The 14,985-nt window shown below is 37.6% G+C and overlaps 2 protein-coding genes across 4 annotated transcripts; one reads left to right on the top strand and one right to left on the bottom strand.

Moving 5' to 3' along the window:
- Positions 1-255: 255 nt before the first annotated feature.
- On the bottom strand, positions 256-9,756 carry wtap (WT1 associated protein). 3 transcript variants are annotated; one of them, XM_026290848.1, is made up of 8 exons: positions 9,571-9,756; positions 8,770-8,807; positions 8,615-8,670; positions 8,458-8,516; positions 8,190-8,317; positions 5,997-6,175; positions 1,557-1,711; positions 256-1,452 (listed from the first exon to the last, which is right to left on the bottom strand). In XM_026290848.1, exons 2-8 carry the CDS (start codon positions 8,797-8,799, stop codon positions 800-802), a joined length of 1,260 nt encoding a protein of 419 aa, XP_026146633.1. In that variant the 5' UTR covers positions 8,800-8,807; positions 9,571-9,756; the 3' UTR covers positions 256-799. The 3 variants fall into 3 exon arrangements, 2 of the variants coding, with proteins under 2 accessions (XP_026146633.1, XP_026146634.1); XM_026290849.1 differs by lacking the exon at positions 9,571-9,756 and adding an exon at positions 9,122-9,141; XR_003294655.1 differs by lacking the exon at positions 256-1,452 and having other exon boundaries at positions 1,574-1,711; positions 5,267-6,175.
- A 924-nt stretch (positions 9,757-10,680) lies between these two features.
- On the top strand, positions 10,681-13,821 carry sod2 (superoxide dismutase 2, mitochondrial). Its single transcript, XM_026290846.1, has 5 exons — positions 10,681-10,802; positions 11,658-11,860; positions 12,802-12,918; positions 13,036-13,215; positions 13,461-13,821. The coding sequence occupies exons 1-5, from the start codon at positions 10,774-10,776 to the stop codon at positions 13,604-13,606; spliced, it is 675 nt and encodes a 224-aa protein (XP_026146631.1). The 5' UTR covers positions 10,681-10,773; the 3' UTR covers positions 13,607-13,821.
- Positions 13,822-14,985: the final 1,164 nt, after the last annotated feature.

The raw sequence follows: 14,985 nt of genomic DNA, 5'->3' as shown, positions 1-14,985 counted from the left end.
TTTAGGCGTTGCGCCATCTAATGGTGTGGACGGCTAACAAAGGCAGCAAAACGTTGCTTATGCATACTAGACATCACTAAAAACGGTTTAATTGTAAAGACATTTTACATCAAAAACACTTCAAACATCACTTTACAGTCTCACTAAATTCACACATTTAAATGCATTTTACTGATTAGGCATTAAATTGATGACATGCTGATAAAACTATTGAATGGTTTTGATATTTATTAAAAGCAGAAAATCAAAGCAAGGTTTGAGTCATATTAAAATTCTTTATTGATATTTGGTCAGTACATGAAAAGGTTTGAAATCAGGATTTAAGATACATCTCAAAAAACTACACACAAGTCAAACAAAACGTTTTCTCTCGTCATGTAGAGGAACAAAATAAAAGTTCAACATCAGGAAACTAAGGACTCTCTGAACTCGCAGCTTCAAGACTTAATTGAGCATCGATACATCGCACATATCTAAATGATTTCTGACTTCTAACAAGTGAGCAAATGAACAGTACAGAACCAAGTGTTCGTATTACTTTGACAGAGGAGATATGGTTTAAAAGTCATTCATTAAAAAGAAAAAAAAATTCAAATATACAAACGTATTGTTGCTTGTTTTATAAACGTAATCAGCTTTGAGCATGTTGCAAATGCACTGAAATAGGTTACGAAGGAAGGTCGGGTAGAAAACAAAAGTGATGTATTTGACCATTCTCAAACAAGAACTTAACTGGCCCGAAGTGTGTGATATCCTTGTTTGTCGTGGTTAAAAAAACAAATGTGAAACTTTAAGAATGTTACAAAACAGCCCCTGTGGAGGCATTAGTGGCAACTGTTGCTGCAGATGAGTCCAGGCCATTCTGAGCGCTGTGCCTCATACCCGCAGTCCTGCTGCCTTTGGAGACAGCAGCGGTCTCATGGGAGTCAGCATTGGAGTCTGTATCGTTCGAGTGTTGGGTCACTGACGTCTCACTGCCTGTTGGTGAGTCCACGCTCTCATATCCCGCACTTAGTTGAGTCACGTACCCTTCTCCGCCCCTCTGGCTCGCTGTATCTTCTGAGTGGTTGGACAGTTTTGACATGCCACCATGAGTGGGGCTGGAGACAGATGGCGATGGTGGGTAATCTTCATCTGCGCTGCTTGCTTCCCTATACAGACTGGACCCAGACGCACCTCTCTGAGACGAGCTCCCGTTGGAGGGTCCATTGGATACCCTTCCACAGTCTTTTGCAACACTTGAACAGGAGGTGTTCGCAGGTTCACTGTGAATGGAAGGTTCAGAGGCCGCTGAAGGCGAAGTTCTGCTTGGACCGGCTCCACTAGAAGTGCCTTGGGAGTTCAACTGAGACAACTGCTGCCTGGTCTCCCTCAGCTGCTGCTGAAGAACCAGGATGGTGCTCTGCATGCCCTCCACCTCCTCATCGAGCTGAATGATGAAGTCATTGAGCTCTGGACCACAAAAATGCACAGGTACAAAAAAAAAAAAAAGGACAACAGTGAGTTTAAGTTCCATAAAACAATCCATGGAGTGAAGAATGGAGAGGTTTGCTCACCATTTTGGCTGCTCTTGAGCTCTTCACTGTACTTCTTCTGCAAGGCGAGCTCGGCCTCAAGCTGGGCGATGCGCCCCTGAGACAGCTGCCTGCCCAACTCTTGATTCTCCTGGATCAGCATGCGACATTTCGCCATCAGCTTCTTACCAGTCTGGCTGCAAGGGAAACAAGTCTAATATCACATGGTGAACACAAGGGTTGACACAAGTGTCCACTGCATTTACAAACTGTGTGGTGACATTAGCCAACCAGAAACCACTCCAATGGCCACACTGGTCTTCAGACTGGTAAATATCGTTGACCAGAGTAAAGTATGTTTACATGCACTTATGAAAATGCAAAAGAAAGTGGTATTCTGAAACTAGTAAAAGCAAACCATGAGATCAACACGACCGAATTATTGAAAGATATTAGGCTTTATGTGACCGAGTTCTTACAGCTTTTAAAAGAGTGTATATTGAGTGAAAAACTTCAGACAACTAAAAGTTACAAAGTAGTACGAAAGCCAATTAGCAATCGTGCCACTTGTATATGCAGTTAAAAATGCACTGCTAACATGGAACATATAAACTCAAAGGCAGTGCAGTTTCCTGGTGCATGTAAACATGGTCAACAACAATCAAGAAAATCAAGTAACTATTCAAACAATTCTGGAAGAGATGGTTGAACATTTGTAAGAACTTCTCAAGTGCAATACATCTGAACAAGTTGCAAAACCAAGTTTTAAAAATCTAAAAGCAGAGATGATCACAGATCCAAAGAAAATACCTACCTGTTAATATAAAAGCAATAATTCAATTCAATTAATGTTATTGTGACTGTTCTTGTACTAAATGACAGAAGGTTAAAAAAAATGTGCTAGAAATTTTCCACACAACAAAATTTCTTGTATTATCATTTAGATGAAATAACTGCAAAGCTGGACATGCCAGTGCACTGAATTTAAATCAGCAACATATTTGACTTTTCTATTTAAGGTTAGGTAAATGCAACCCACATCTACTGGAAAACTCTTGAGACTGTTTGATATACTTAATAAAGATGTATTCAGTAGCATTAAACTTTAATGAATTAAATGGTCACTAAGGTGCTTGGTGCCAAAAACAGTAGTGGGATGGGAATCTTTAGGCACTCCACGATCCGATCTGATTCTGGGAGTCACGATTCTTGATCTACATTTTTTTCCTAATTCTTCTTCTGTGCAAATACAGATTTACCACTTTACATTTTAACCAAAATTGCAGTTTCTATGCTTTGTTTCTAGTTGGAATCTCTGTATGTCAGTACAGAGATATTCTTTGTAAAAGTTAACACCCTCCTAAAACGGCTCGTTCTAACACGCCCCCACGTCTACATCATGATGTGGGAATATTTGCATAACACAACCCAAATGTTCACGCAAAGGCAGCGTAACTTTTATTCTCACTGTTGCCGTCGCCGCCATGTAGTGGAGATGCTGTGTGTTTCGTTGTGAAAGCGAAACTACTTTGTCCGGTCTTCCAAAAGAAGACACAATTAGAAATCAGTTGTATTTACAACACTGTTCCAGGGGTCTCATATATAAACATTGCGTACGCACAAAATGGGCTTAATATATGTATACTAAATTTTCCATGTACATATTGCGATTTATAAAAAATAAACCTGGAGTAAATCTGTATGCACAGTACAGACATTATAGACCATGCATACAAACTCTTTCATGAAGTGAGAAAAGTAATGAAGTAAACAACGATTTTAAACACCGTTTTCATGTTGATATACACATTTACATTAAATATTCTACTCGAATTACAGGAGATAAACACTGATAAACACTGAAATTACATAATTTTGCAAACAATAATTACATAATTCCATTAAAAAACATGACGAGGAGTGCTGTAAGTGTACAATAATTAATCTTTAAACTAAACTACAGATCACATGTTATGAGAAATATTTTAGTGAGAACATGATTTACTGTGATATTATGGTGGGCACTGCTGGATTACTGTACAACCATAGCTGCACGGAGGTGTAAATATTTGCATTTTTCCTTTTTAAAATAATTATTCAGTGACGTGCCGAATCAGACAATAAATAAAGGCATATAAAAATAGCTAAAATATGTTCATTTTATCAGCAAAAATGCATATTTAATTTGAACTACTTTACATTTTCATATATTTATTACAAAAAAACATTAGGATACTGGCACAATTGGCATTATAGTCCATATCTCATATTTACTTAATTTCTCAGTGTTGAACATGGTGTCATGTGCATGGGAATTTGCATATAAATAATATGCAGATGAGATTATGCATAGCAAAACTAGGCGTTGTAAGTTTTGCCTGACTGGAATTTATAAAGAGATTTTTGCGCAGGTTCTGGCGTGGTTTTATAACTCTTTTTATAAACCCACGTACACTTTTAGGATTAACTCTACGTTGAGTTTTATATATGAGACCCCAGAACAGTTCAAGCCAAATATTCAGATGTGCACAAAGCATTTTAAAGAGGACGAGGACCATTTCCTTAACCACTAGCGTACAATACGGTGTCTGTTTCTATCAAGTGGGCCAATCCCAACCTTGCAAGGACAGTCTGGCGCTTCTGACTCACACCCTGCAAGTATTGAGCGGTGTAGAGCAGAGCTTGTTGTTTGTCATTCCTCTGATCACAAATGCAGACATGGTTTTATGTTTACACATTATGAAACGCGTAAAAAGACAGTACAAGTCATTATAATTATGTAACTAGGTCACAGGGATGGTACAAATGCCTAGTTTATAATGGGTTTTATTGGTTTTGTCTAGTCGCACTGGGACTCGGCCTCACAGAATGGTGAAGGGTGTACCATTTCCGTCACACGCTTTAGGTATTCGTTCAACACAACGCACCAGATAGCTGGCCAATCACAGACAAATCTCGCTTTTCAGAACGATGGGCTTTGTAAAAAACGTGTTTCAGAAAGGTGGAAAAAAAAACAAGCTCAGATGCGATGCATCAGAGAATCGTTTTTTTCCCCCACCCCTATACAATTGTTAGTAATACTACTGTCCTCAAAGTAAAGGACTTGGAATCATTTCAAAACAAAAGCTGACATTTAACATCAAAACAGTTTGAGGTTAAATGTTGGTCAAATATAGAATATTTCCTTAAACTGGCTAACCATCTTTTCTGGAAAATCTCTGATGAATTATATAATGCCACTTTAGAGCAGACAATATTTCAAAATACTTGGTAACAAAGAAAATTGTCATAGATCTGCAAAGCAGAATCTCAAACTACTCTTGAATCACTCAGATTGTAAGTGCAACTATAACGTTAAAATCTATTTGCTATAAATTATCTACCAAGTAAAAAACCTGGAATAGAATGAAATGTGACCCGAGGGAAATGAACAAAACCATTGAGATCCTCACTGGGTGACCGCAAAATAAAAAGTGGATTAGAAAAGGTACACAAGATAAACACAAATTATTATACACAAACATTTAAACAGCTTGAACAAATTCCTCTAACACACATTGCACATTTGCATTCACATTGAAAAAAAAAAAACAATTATGTTTGCATCTGCAGCAGCGCAACAGCCAATTTAAGATGATTACTAACTCAGTCAATTCATTTGGACCACACTGCTGTAAATGCAAGGTGCATATCCAGAGCAAAAACAAAGTATGTTACGAACACAAAAAAAGAGAAGGTTTGAAACACTATACCGTATGTCGCACCTGTGAGATGAACATATACCAGTCTTTGCAGATCAGAAAGTCTGATTCCTCCCCCAAAGTCTTACATCATAAAGGCTTCTGCCCCAAAGTCTTAAGGTTGCTTAACTCCTCCCCATTTCATTGCATCACACTATATTCCTACCTTCCTGTGTTAACATTCTAGATTCTTAACCAAGAGTCTCAAGGCAACTACGATGGAGTTTAAATGGGGGCATATTCCTCTGCAACACATTTAGTAGGGCCTTGTCATGTTTTAAATGTTCAATCAGTGATCTTTAAACTACAGTTCAATCAGCTCCAGAGCCAACGCTTTGCTCAAGTCTTTCAAAGGCCGCCTTTTTTGTTATAGGAAGCTTTCTAACATGTGCTGGAAGGGGGGCGTTTCCGACGTGACCACCTCTTCAGGAACAGTCCCGATTCCTTCAGGCTTCTGTACCATGAGGGGTGTGGGGGGAGAGAGAAAGCTGAAACAAAAGTGTCACCTGACCAAAACTGTTGGGTTTTGTTCTGATTTTACATTACGGTTTTTGTCATAGCAGGGCAATACGAAAGAAAAATGTCTTTTGTTCTGAGCTTTGGCTTTAAAGTCTGAGCCCCGTTGTGAGCAAAACATTTCAGTCTTCCCCCACCATTATCTGCACTCCTGCAGAGGAGAAGGTGGGGGTGAATCAGGAAAGTCTTGACTTTTTGTTTGGAGGGGGGAGTTATTTTAGTTTACCTATCAGGTGTAAATTTCCAGGCACTCAGTTCATTTTGGGCTTGCTCCAGTTTGTCTTTAGTCTGTTCCAGTTCAGCCTTCATTTTGAGGAAAAATAAGTTGATGGCTGGGTCCACCATGGACGATCTCAGCTGAGCCGCACTCGGTTGCTGGACTTGCTTCAGGTACTGGATTTGGGTCTGAAACGTAAGAGAGACCATTAAAATCTCAGCATGTAAAAAATGACAAAACATTAATGTGAATGTAGGCATGTGATGCACAGTCTGTAAAAAATAACTCTTCATCTTTGAAGCTTATATTCTATTAAGTAACAGTTTAAAACACAGGAGCCTTTAAAACAATTAACTATAAATTGCAAGTATTACTAGGGCTGCACGATAAATCGAATGTGACTGTCGTGCACATCTTGTCAGAAAAGCCAGTACTAAATCTCCATCACCTGCTTTCAGGTGGAGCAGCATTTTCTACAGGGCAGTAGTTCACAAACAACTTGCGCAAAAAATTATGAAATCGAAGAAATCGTTTGTTATGATGACAGCTGGTTGCGTTGCTTCGCAGTGAACTATGGCGCTGTGAAGTAAACACTGCTCCATCTGAAAGCTCGTGAAAAAACCACATTCAATAACATGTTTTTACTCCAAACTCACTCCATAACGTCAGTCAAGTGTTTGAAATAAATCCTTCTGTGAGATGATGTGGTTCTTACTAAGAATAAGGCACGCAACATATTTCATAGTATTCTAAGCAGTGATATGATGTTGATTAGCATTGTATTATATACTTTATTATAATGAAAATTATAATAAGACCAACTCCGATAAATCATATATTGTTGTAGCTGTGTGTTTACTAGACACGCTGAATCAATAAAAGCAGTCAAATCCTCTGTTCATTCAGCAAACACTAAAGGCATTTCCTAGGTTTCTTCCGCAAGGCGTATTTGTAGTTTCACTGCAAGAGCGCCCCCTGGCCTTCAGATGGAGATTTACTGATGATTACAGAACCGTGCTTCACTGAAAGATATGCATGAAAATTACTTTTGCCTCATCTCAATTACGATTTCATTTCGATTTATCATGCAGCCCTAAGTATTACAGTATGTAATGTTTCATTAATAAACAGTAGCTTAAACAGGCAAACTATGCTTTGGGTTCCAAATCTTAAAGGAGACATTTTATGCCCTTTTTCACAATGTAATACAAGTCTCAAGTGTCCCCATAATGTGTTTGTGAAGTTTCAGCTTAAAATAACCCACATTTATTGTATTCTTTTGAAAATGCCTATTTTGAGAAGAAGCAGGAACACAATTTTTTTTTGTCTGTCTCTTTAAAGGCAAAGAGCTGCTGCTCCCTGCCCCCTTTTCCAGAAAAGAGCAGCTCAAACCTGCTAAAAACATCAGTTTTAGTTCTAAATATCATGTTTACCATGCTGAAATCATGCGTTATAATATATATTTTAGATATGTTTGGCAGCAGCAATATACAATAAATAAATCAAGAAATACACTGCTCTCGTCTCCTCTGAGGATGGGACTCTAAATAGTGTTCTCTTTCACATTTCCTTTGGTTGGTAGATGCACCGGAAACCTGATTATAGCACTTAAAACCTGGAAAAGTCAGATTTTCATGTCACCTTAAAAATAAGAAAATCTAGATAGGTTAAAACTTAAAATTTTTATTTGTACCTGCAACAACTGTAAAAATAAAGATACAGAAATAAAACTGATGCCTGACTTGAATGTGCAACTCTGTGGTCATCCACTATCTCACTTTTTCCACCAACATGCATTTGCTTTACTTTTAGCCAGGTGTTCCAGTGTTGAAATATTGGAAACAATATTCTCAATTCTGCATACATAGACCAAATTTGATGAATTACAGCGAGATCATTTGCATGATAAACATTTGAATACAGATTTGACTGAAACCCAACAGCAGCTGTTACTTGGATAAATATTCACAGATGCTTCACAGACAAGTCAGTACAAAAGGACAAATACAACTACTGTGTTTAAAATCTTAACACTTCTAATCCACTATCATTTAAATACTACATCCACATGCTGTGGAAATCAAAACATCTACTACACTCCATCAGAGCCACTCAATATCATTCAAGCAAAATGACCCAGTTCCTCCACTGAGAACTGACCACAAAGCAGGAGTAAAAAAGGAGACATAATAACACACTTACTGTACACTCTTGCATTTCCTGCTCTTTAGTAGCAAGCCTCATCACCAGGATGTTTTCTCTGCGTGCAGATTCCTGCTGTTGCTGTTTCAACTTCTCCTCAGACTCCTTCAGGCCCGTCACATCATTGGCTGCAGACATTTCAGCATGAAAAAGATGCATTAGATATAGTCATTTCATTTTTCTGCACAACATTACACCAAGTAACTTTACTTTAGTAAACCACTGAAGACTACTAATTATTCAGAACATCTGGGATGTGCAAACTTACAGTTTAAATCAGCATATTTTGTCTCAAGCATCTGGACATAAGCTTCATGCTGTTTCCACCTACACCCAGAAACAAAACACAACAGTATCACAATCTGGAAAGCTTCACCATATCTGCATATCCTAAAAGCGTATGGCACAACAGAATGGCTACACACCTTGTACACAGCTCCTCTCGAGTCAGGGTCTTCATGTCAGATTCACTAAGGCGAACCTACAAGGACATAAAAGGGGGGAAAAAAGACTTAGAAAAAGACCACGTTTGGCAGAAAGGGACTCATATAATCAGATTAGACTGCGACAATGAGCTCACCTTCTTCGGGAGAGGTTCTTCATTGGTCATCCTGATCTCTGTGAAAGACAAGTGCACAAATCAAGCATCCAGTGAATGCAAAGGACTGGAAGATCAACAGACACTGCAGGCAACAATATTAAGCAAAGACAGATACACAGTACAGTAGAGTGGATTTCACACGCCTACACATGTGCTATTACAAATATAGGCCACAAGGCGAGATATTCGTTCGTTTTTACATCAAAGCAACTATTACAGGGGAATAATTTGAACTGAATTTTATACATAAAATTAATAACAATAGTAAAAACGTAACGACAATTACAAAAAATTAAGTTGCTCATTTGAAAACAGAAACCGCTCCACTAACCGGGAAATTAACACGGACATACTGCTCCAGCATTTCCGTGTCCACATTTAACCTCCTTATAAACGAAACAGCAATGCAATCTTATCAACCTCCTGAGATTTTGAACAGTTAGCTTAACTTTGCGTGTAAAGACAATAACCTTATCTAACAGGGAAAACGAGAGCTGACATGCTAAGCGGTCTTCGCTGCACACCACCGCGCCATTCTGATACAATCTCGTGATGCTCGCTTCTGTCGGGGAAAATGTGAAGCTTACGCAGCCGACAATGCATGCCTATCTTAAAATAAATTCAATAAATTATCGCCAATTAGACGTGGAGTAATACAAACGTGCCGGCGCCTTCTTGGAGTAGTTTCACTGTCACAAAATGGCGGAGAAGGAAGAGACTCTCCCTCTCCGAGAAGCAGCACTTTATCTGAAATAGGAAAATATCACCCTTAACACTTACCAGACCCGATTCACTTCGACCAGAATGACGCTTATTTCTTACAAAATTAGATCTTAAGCAGTTATGTAAAATTGTGAGTTTCTCTGAAGGAGGAAAGGCTACGTTTTGTATTTAAACGGAGGGGAAGACGGCCGCCATGACCAGCGTGTGCGCGATGTTCAGCCGCACAGCATCAGTGCATCCGCGCGAGCGCTGAGGAGGAGGAGCACGTCACCGACGCAGTGTTGCCTTGTTGCTGCTGTAAGAAATTGGGTCTCCAACATCTGATAGTTTACCGACTATAATGATGATGATGATGATGATGATGATGATAATAATAATACTTGGCTTATTACAAAAATTACCGGGTTGTATTATGATTTACAGCCATAACACAAATAAAGGGTGCATAAATGCTTCACATAACCCACATAATGATCGGCCACATATATGACATTAATTGCTTTATTTGCTTTGGTTTACATTCCTCCTTTCGTCCCGGGTTTGTGCTTCCCCAAAGTGGTCGATAATTTTTGGGTTGATTTTTATACCTTGTTGCGTGTTTCCTTTGCGGGATCTGGCAACACAAACTGACAGAAAGATACTGTTCTCTTTAACGTTTACCATATACATCCCATAGACAGTAAAGATACATCCACGAACCTGTGCATTACAATTTACTTTACGTCTGAGCTAACTATGTCTTCTTTCGTCATAAAATGGTGTTATATAACCCACCAGCTGATTTTCTCTTAGAATTACTGCAGTATTAATTCACGTTGAACAATTAATTGTGCTGTAATGTGAGATGTAACAACATCTACGATCGTCATAAAACATGCATAGTATGTTCTGAAACGAAGCTTTTTATTTTATTGACTACTCACTGTAAACGTAAGGCCTTAGAATGACTGGCTGAGTTACACCAGTTGACACCGGGGGTGCTCGGTTTTTGCACCGTCTTTAACTTACACAAATCTCCTTCATCTGGGATATATATACTCAATTAATATTATATATTTTTGAATTGTCTTATCTAATATTTCACTCGTTAACAAAATGTATTGTGAAATCCTTAAACAATAAATAAAAAGTGTTTGACCCCTATTTTGATATAATGGTTCGCTCTAGTCCAAGTTGAAGTTGAAATTTCAAGGGCAGGCTGTAATGGAGAGAGCTTCGGTTTGGGAAGTGCATGTGTCGTTGTGTGTGACGGAGTAGATCATGCTGTGCAGAGTCGGATATGTCCGCAGGTAAAGATAAAGTCTGAATCAGCTCTCATATTGTGTGCTGCTAACTGAATAACCAGGCCTTTTTAAATCATTAAATCAAACGCTGTATGAATAAACTGCGCACTTTTATTTTTGGTGGAGCGACCAGGCTAACAGCATCAAACTATGATAGTTTGCGTAACGATATTGCGAGTAACGTTACAGTTTCAGGTGTTTTTTAATAGATGTATATTTGTTGATTTAAAGTTTTGTACATGAAATAGCATTTAGCTGCTGCCGATTTGAGGCTGCCAAACAACAGCTTAGCCTGTTATAAATAACCAATCCATTAATTTAATGTGTAAGTTACACAGCTAGATTTTTTTTTTAAACTAACCGTACAAACCTGTTGGAACAACAATAGTAATATTAAACTTTTATGAGAAGACACTCAGTCAAATTAGCTTCACTATAGCTTTGGTGGAAACAGGCCTACTAAAAAAAATCACACGTATATTGGCACACAATCAGTACTATGTTGATAGTTCTCTGAACCCGAGTTTTTCAAAATGTTTTGACACCCACATATTATCATGCCTTGCAAGAGGCACCCTTTTTTATATATAAGGCACTTCAATATTTTAATTTTAACTTATTTAACTGTTAGAAGGAAAATTTATTTTGTAAATCCATGGACCCCAGTTTGAAAACCTCTGTTCTGGTCATCTGACGGCTGTCATGTAGCAACAGTCCCATGTGAGCCCACCACAGTAATCCAACATATCTTGCAACATATCTTACACCCCTGACAAATTCTTGCAATACTCTGATTGCAAAGCTTATTTACTTCATATACTAAAATATTTAATCGTTTTGATTTATTGTTGTGGATTCCAGGTGCGCTGCCACCTTGAACCCCATCTTGGGTGCTGTGTCCTCCAGACAGAAGCACACACTGCCTGATCTCCCATATGACTATGGTGCACTTGAGCCTCACATCTGTGCTGAGATTATGCAGCTTCACCACAGCAAACACCATGCAACCTATGTCAACAACCTCAATGTCACTGAGGAAAAATATCAAGAGGCACTGGCAAAGGGTAAGAACAAAACAGATTATTTTACATTTGTGATTGTTGTCTGATAGAACGGCGATTTTCTAGGTAAAAATTAGACTGCACAACACCAGCAAACATCTTAGGGGCTTGGTCTGGCTGGTCAATCACTTCATACTATGACACCTTCATTATCTTCCAAATTGAAATTTTACTGCACAATTTCATGCAATCTTATGCACTATTCTTGGGGATATTTTACATGGAAAAGAAAATCGAAGACCTAGTCGACAACTCTGTTGGAGCTGGACAAAATAAACATTTGATAGGAGAATGATAACATGATGGCAATGCTAGTACACTTTTAAGTTAACCTCCTTTACATACATTAAAACATGGTTAAGCATCTGCTGGTTTTTCAATTGGCACCCATTGTTTTTTTTAATGATCAGTTTAAAGCTCAAAAGTATTTTTTTTTAAGTACATTTATTTTCATTAGTTGAAATAAAGCTAAAATCAAATAAGATATACATTTTAAATGAAAATATAAATGTATTAAAATGTAAACAAAATTTGGAAATGTTGCCTGGCAGCTAACTGAAATAAAATTTTTACGTACTAAAATAACAAACTAAAACTTATGTATTTAACTGAATGGGAACATTTAAAAAAAACTAATAAACATAACAAATGAAATAAAATTGTTAAAACATAAACTAAAATTCAAATGATAACAGAAAATATAAAATTAAAAGCCAATTCAAAATATTAATAAATGCTAGATTAGTATATAAATAATACTGACATTTCACTGCTTTCCCTAAATCATTTATAATGTAGACCAGTGTTATGTGTTTCATTAATGGTTCAGTAGTAGCAGTATAAAAATTAGTTTACCTTTACTACAATCGAAGGACTAAGCAAATTATTTGAAATGTCTTCATTGCATATAACAATTGTTTAGGATTGACCTTGCTGTGTTACAGGTGATGTGTCAACTCAAGTCTCCCTTCAGCCTGCACTGAAATTTAACGGTGGTGGCCATATTAATCACGCCATATTCTGGACAAATCTGTCACCGAACGGTGGAGGAGAACCACAGGGTAGGAGTCATTGTACACATAAATAGACGTTGGTTGAACACATCTATACTGCTATTTCATTTTTCATTCATGGAGCATATATTTGTATGTGATAAGTCTTTGTTTTATTTATAACAGGTGAGCTGTCAGAAGCCATCAAGCGTGACTTTGGCTCATTCCAGAAGATGAAGGAGAAGATGTCAGCTGCCACAGTGGCTGTTCAGGGCTCAGGATGGGGCTGGCTGGGCTTTGATAAGGACAGTGGAAGACTGAGGATTGCTGCATGTGCGAACCAAGACCCTTTGCAGGGCACTACAGGTAAATATTCCACAATGAATAGTAGAGAATAGATCTGTTTTGGTAGTTCGCACTGTAATTTTTCATACACTCTTAACAAGACCCTTAGTGAATACACTGAGTCATCCATTTATATGTAGCAGTTGTATGTATTTCTTAAGGTAAAGCAATATTCTGGTAAACTCCAAAAAGAAATAAATCATTTGTTTTTAAAGTTGTTAAAGTCTTTGAATTTTACTATACTCTCTTTGCCTTTTGAATTTGAGGTCTCGTCCCACTACTTGGGATTGATGTCTGGGAGCATGCATACTATCTCCAGTACAAGAATGTTAGACCTGACTATGTTAAAGCCATCTGGAATGTTGTGAACTGGGAGAATGTCAGCGAGCGTTTGCAAGCCGCCAAGAAATAAACTGCACCAAACTAGAGGAGGAAGAAGAAGGATCACTGTGTCCGTTTAGACCTTCAAAGCGCACAAATAATCAGACAATATTACGACTTTCTTGACAAGTTAATTTGCATTGCAGAATTATGCATTGTAACTCGTAGCTTGCTTTATCGTTGAGTCAAATTCAAAGAATATGTACGTTCATGCTTTCAGAAAATTAAAATATTGTTTGAACATGGTCTTTGTGTTTTCTTGATTTTTTTTAAAAGCCTAAATGAACTTTATACAATATTAATATTATAAATCATTATTAAATTATTTTTTACATTACTAATATAAAATATGAATATTAGTAAAATATTGTATTAAATGACACCTGACTGCATTCAGTCTTTCAATCCTGTTATAGCCAAGTTGTAACTTGTGTGTTTTATGATCCGTCTGATATTTAGAATTGGATGCGCTCAATAAAGGAGTCAATTAGCAACGCAGTGCTTGTAAAAAAAATTTAAACAAAATAAACAAAAAAAATTCCAATAGATGGAGAAGATCAAAATTGTTTTGAAAATTAAAAGCATGTCATTGAGTGCAGTGGAACCGTTAAATCACTTGGATCGTTTCTTTTTAATAGACAGATGCTCTTCCAGTGTAATTAATTTACAACAGTGCATGAAGTGTTTTCTTGTAGGAACAGCAGAGGGTGCCAAATACCAGAGGGTGAAAATAGAAAGAGGGTTTTGCATGAAATTCTAGATAACCAGACTTGAATGGATTCTGCAGTGAAGAAACCATCTGCAATAACAATTTTCCATCAATTGAAACTGACATGACTGTAGTGGTCTTTTTTTCTGTCAGTTGTTTTCTCTTTTTCTTCGGAATATGATCAAAAGTGCCCCTCGTGGTTTTTTCTGATCAAACTGATGTTACATTATTGTTATTTTCAGTTGAGAATAAATATGGACATCATATCACCTTGGGTTTCTGTTTCCAGAGTGCTTTTTGGCTGCTTTGTGTCTTCATTTATTAATTTCTATTGTGAGACCGCAATTCACAAGGTGTGCATACACACACACTTCGGAAATACAGTGGCCAAGTCAAACTGAGTTTAAAGCAAGTTTCTTTTTTGTTCTGGCATGCTATGACGGTGTCCTGACATTCTCCTTTGAAAAACATTTCAACTGTTCTTTCCTTTAAAATGAAAAATACAGAGAAAAATAGGGATGGTTTTAGAGTCTTCTCCAGTAAAGTGCCTTTATTCTTTTGCTGCAGGTTTATGCATTTTCTTTTTGGCGAGATTGCATTGGCAGTTGACAGTTTTCCTTTTGTTATGGGCCAGACCAAGCGTTTTGATCCAGAGGACTTCCTTCTAGTCCATGTGTTTGGTGCGGTTTGAAACTTAACTT

This window comes from Carassius auratus, chromosome 20 (genome assembly GCF_003368295.1).
Source record: "Carassius auratus strain Wakin chromosome 20, ASM336829v1, whole genome shotgun sequence".
Classification (NCBI taxonomy): Eukaryota; Metazoa; Chordata; class Actinopteri; order Cypriniformes; family Cyprinidae; genus Carassius; species Carassius auratus.
Note: the sequence above shows the minus strand (reverse complement) of the source record. Positions and strands in the feature narration are given on the sequence as shown.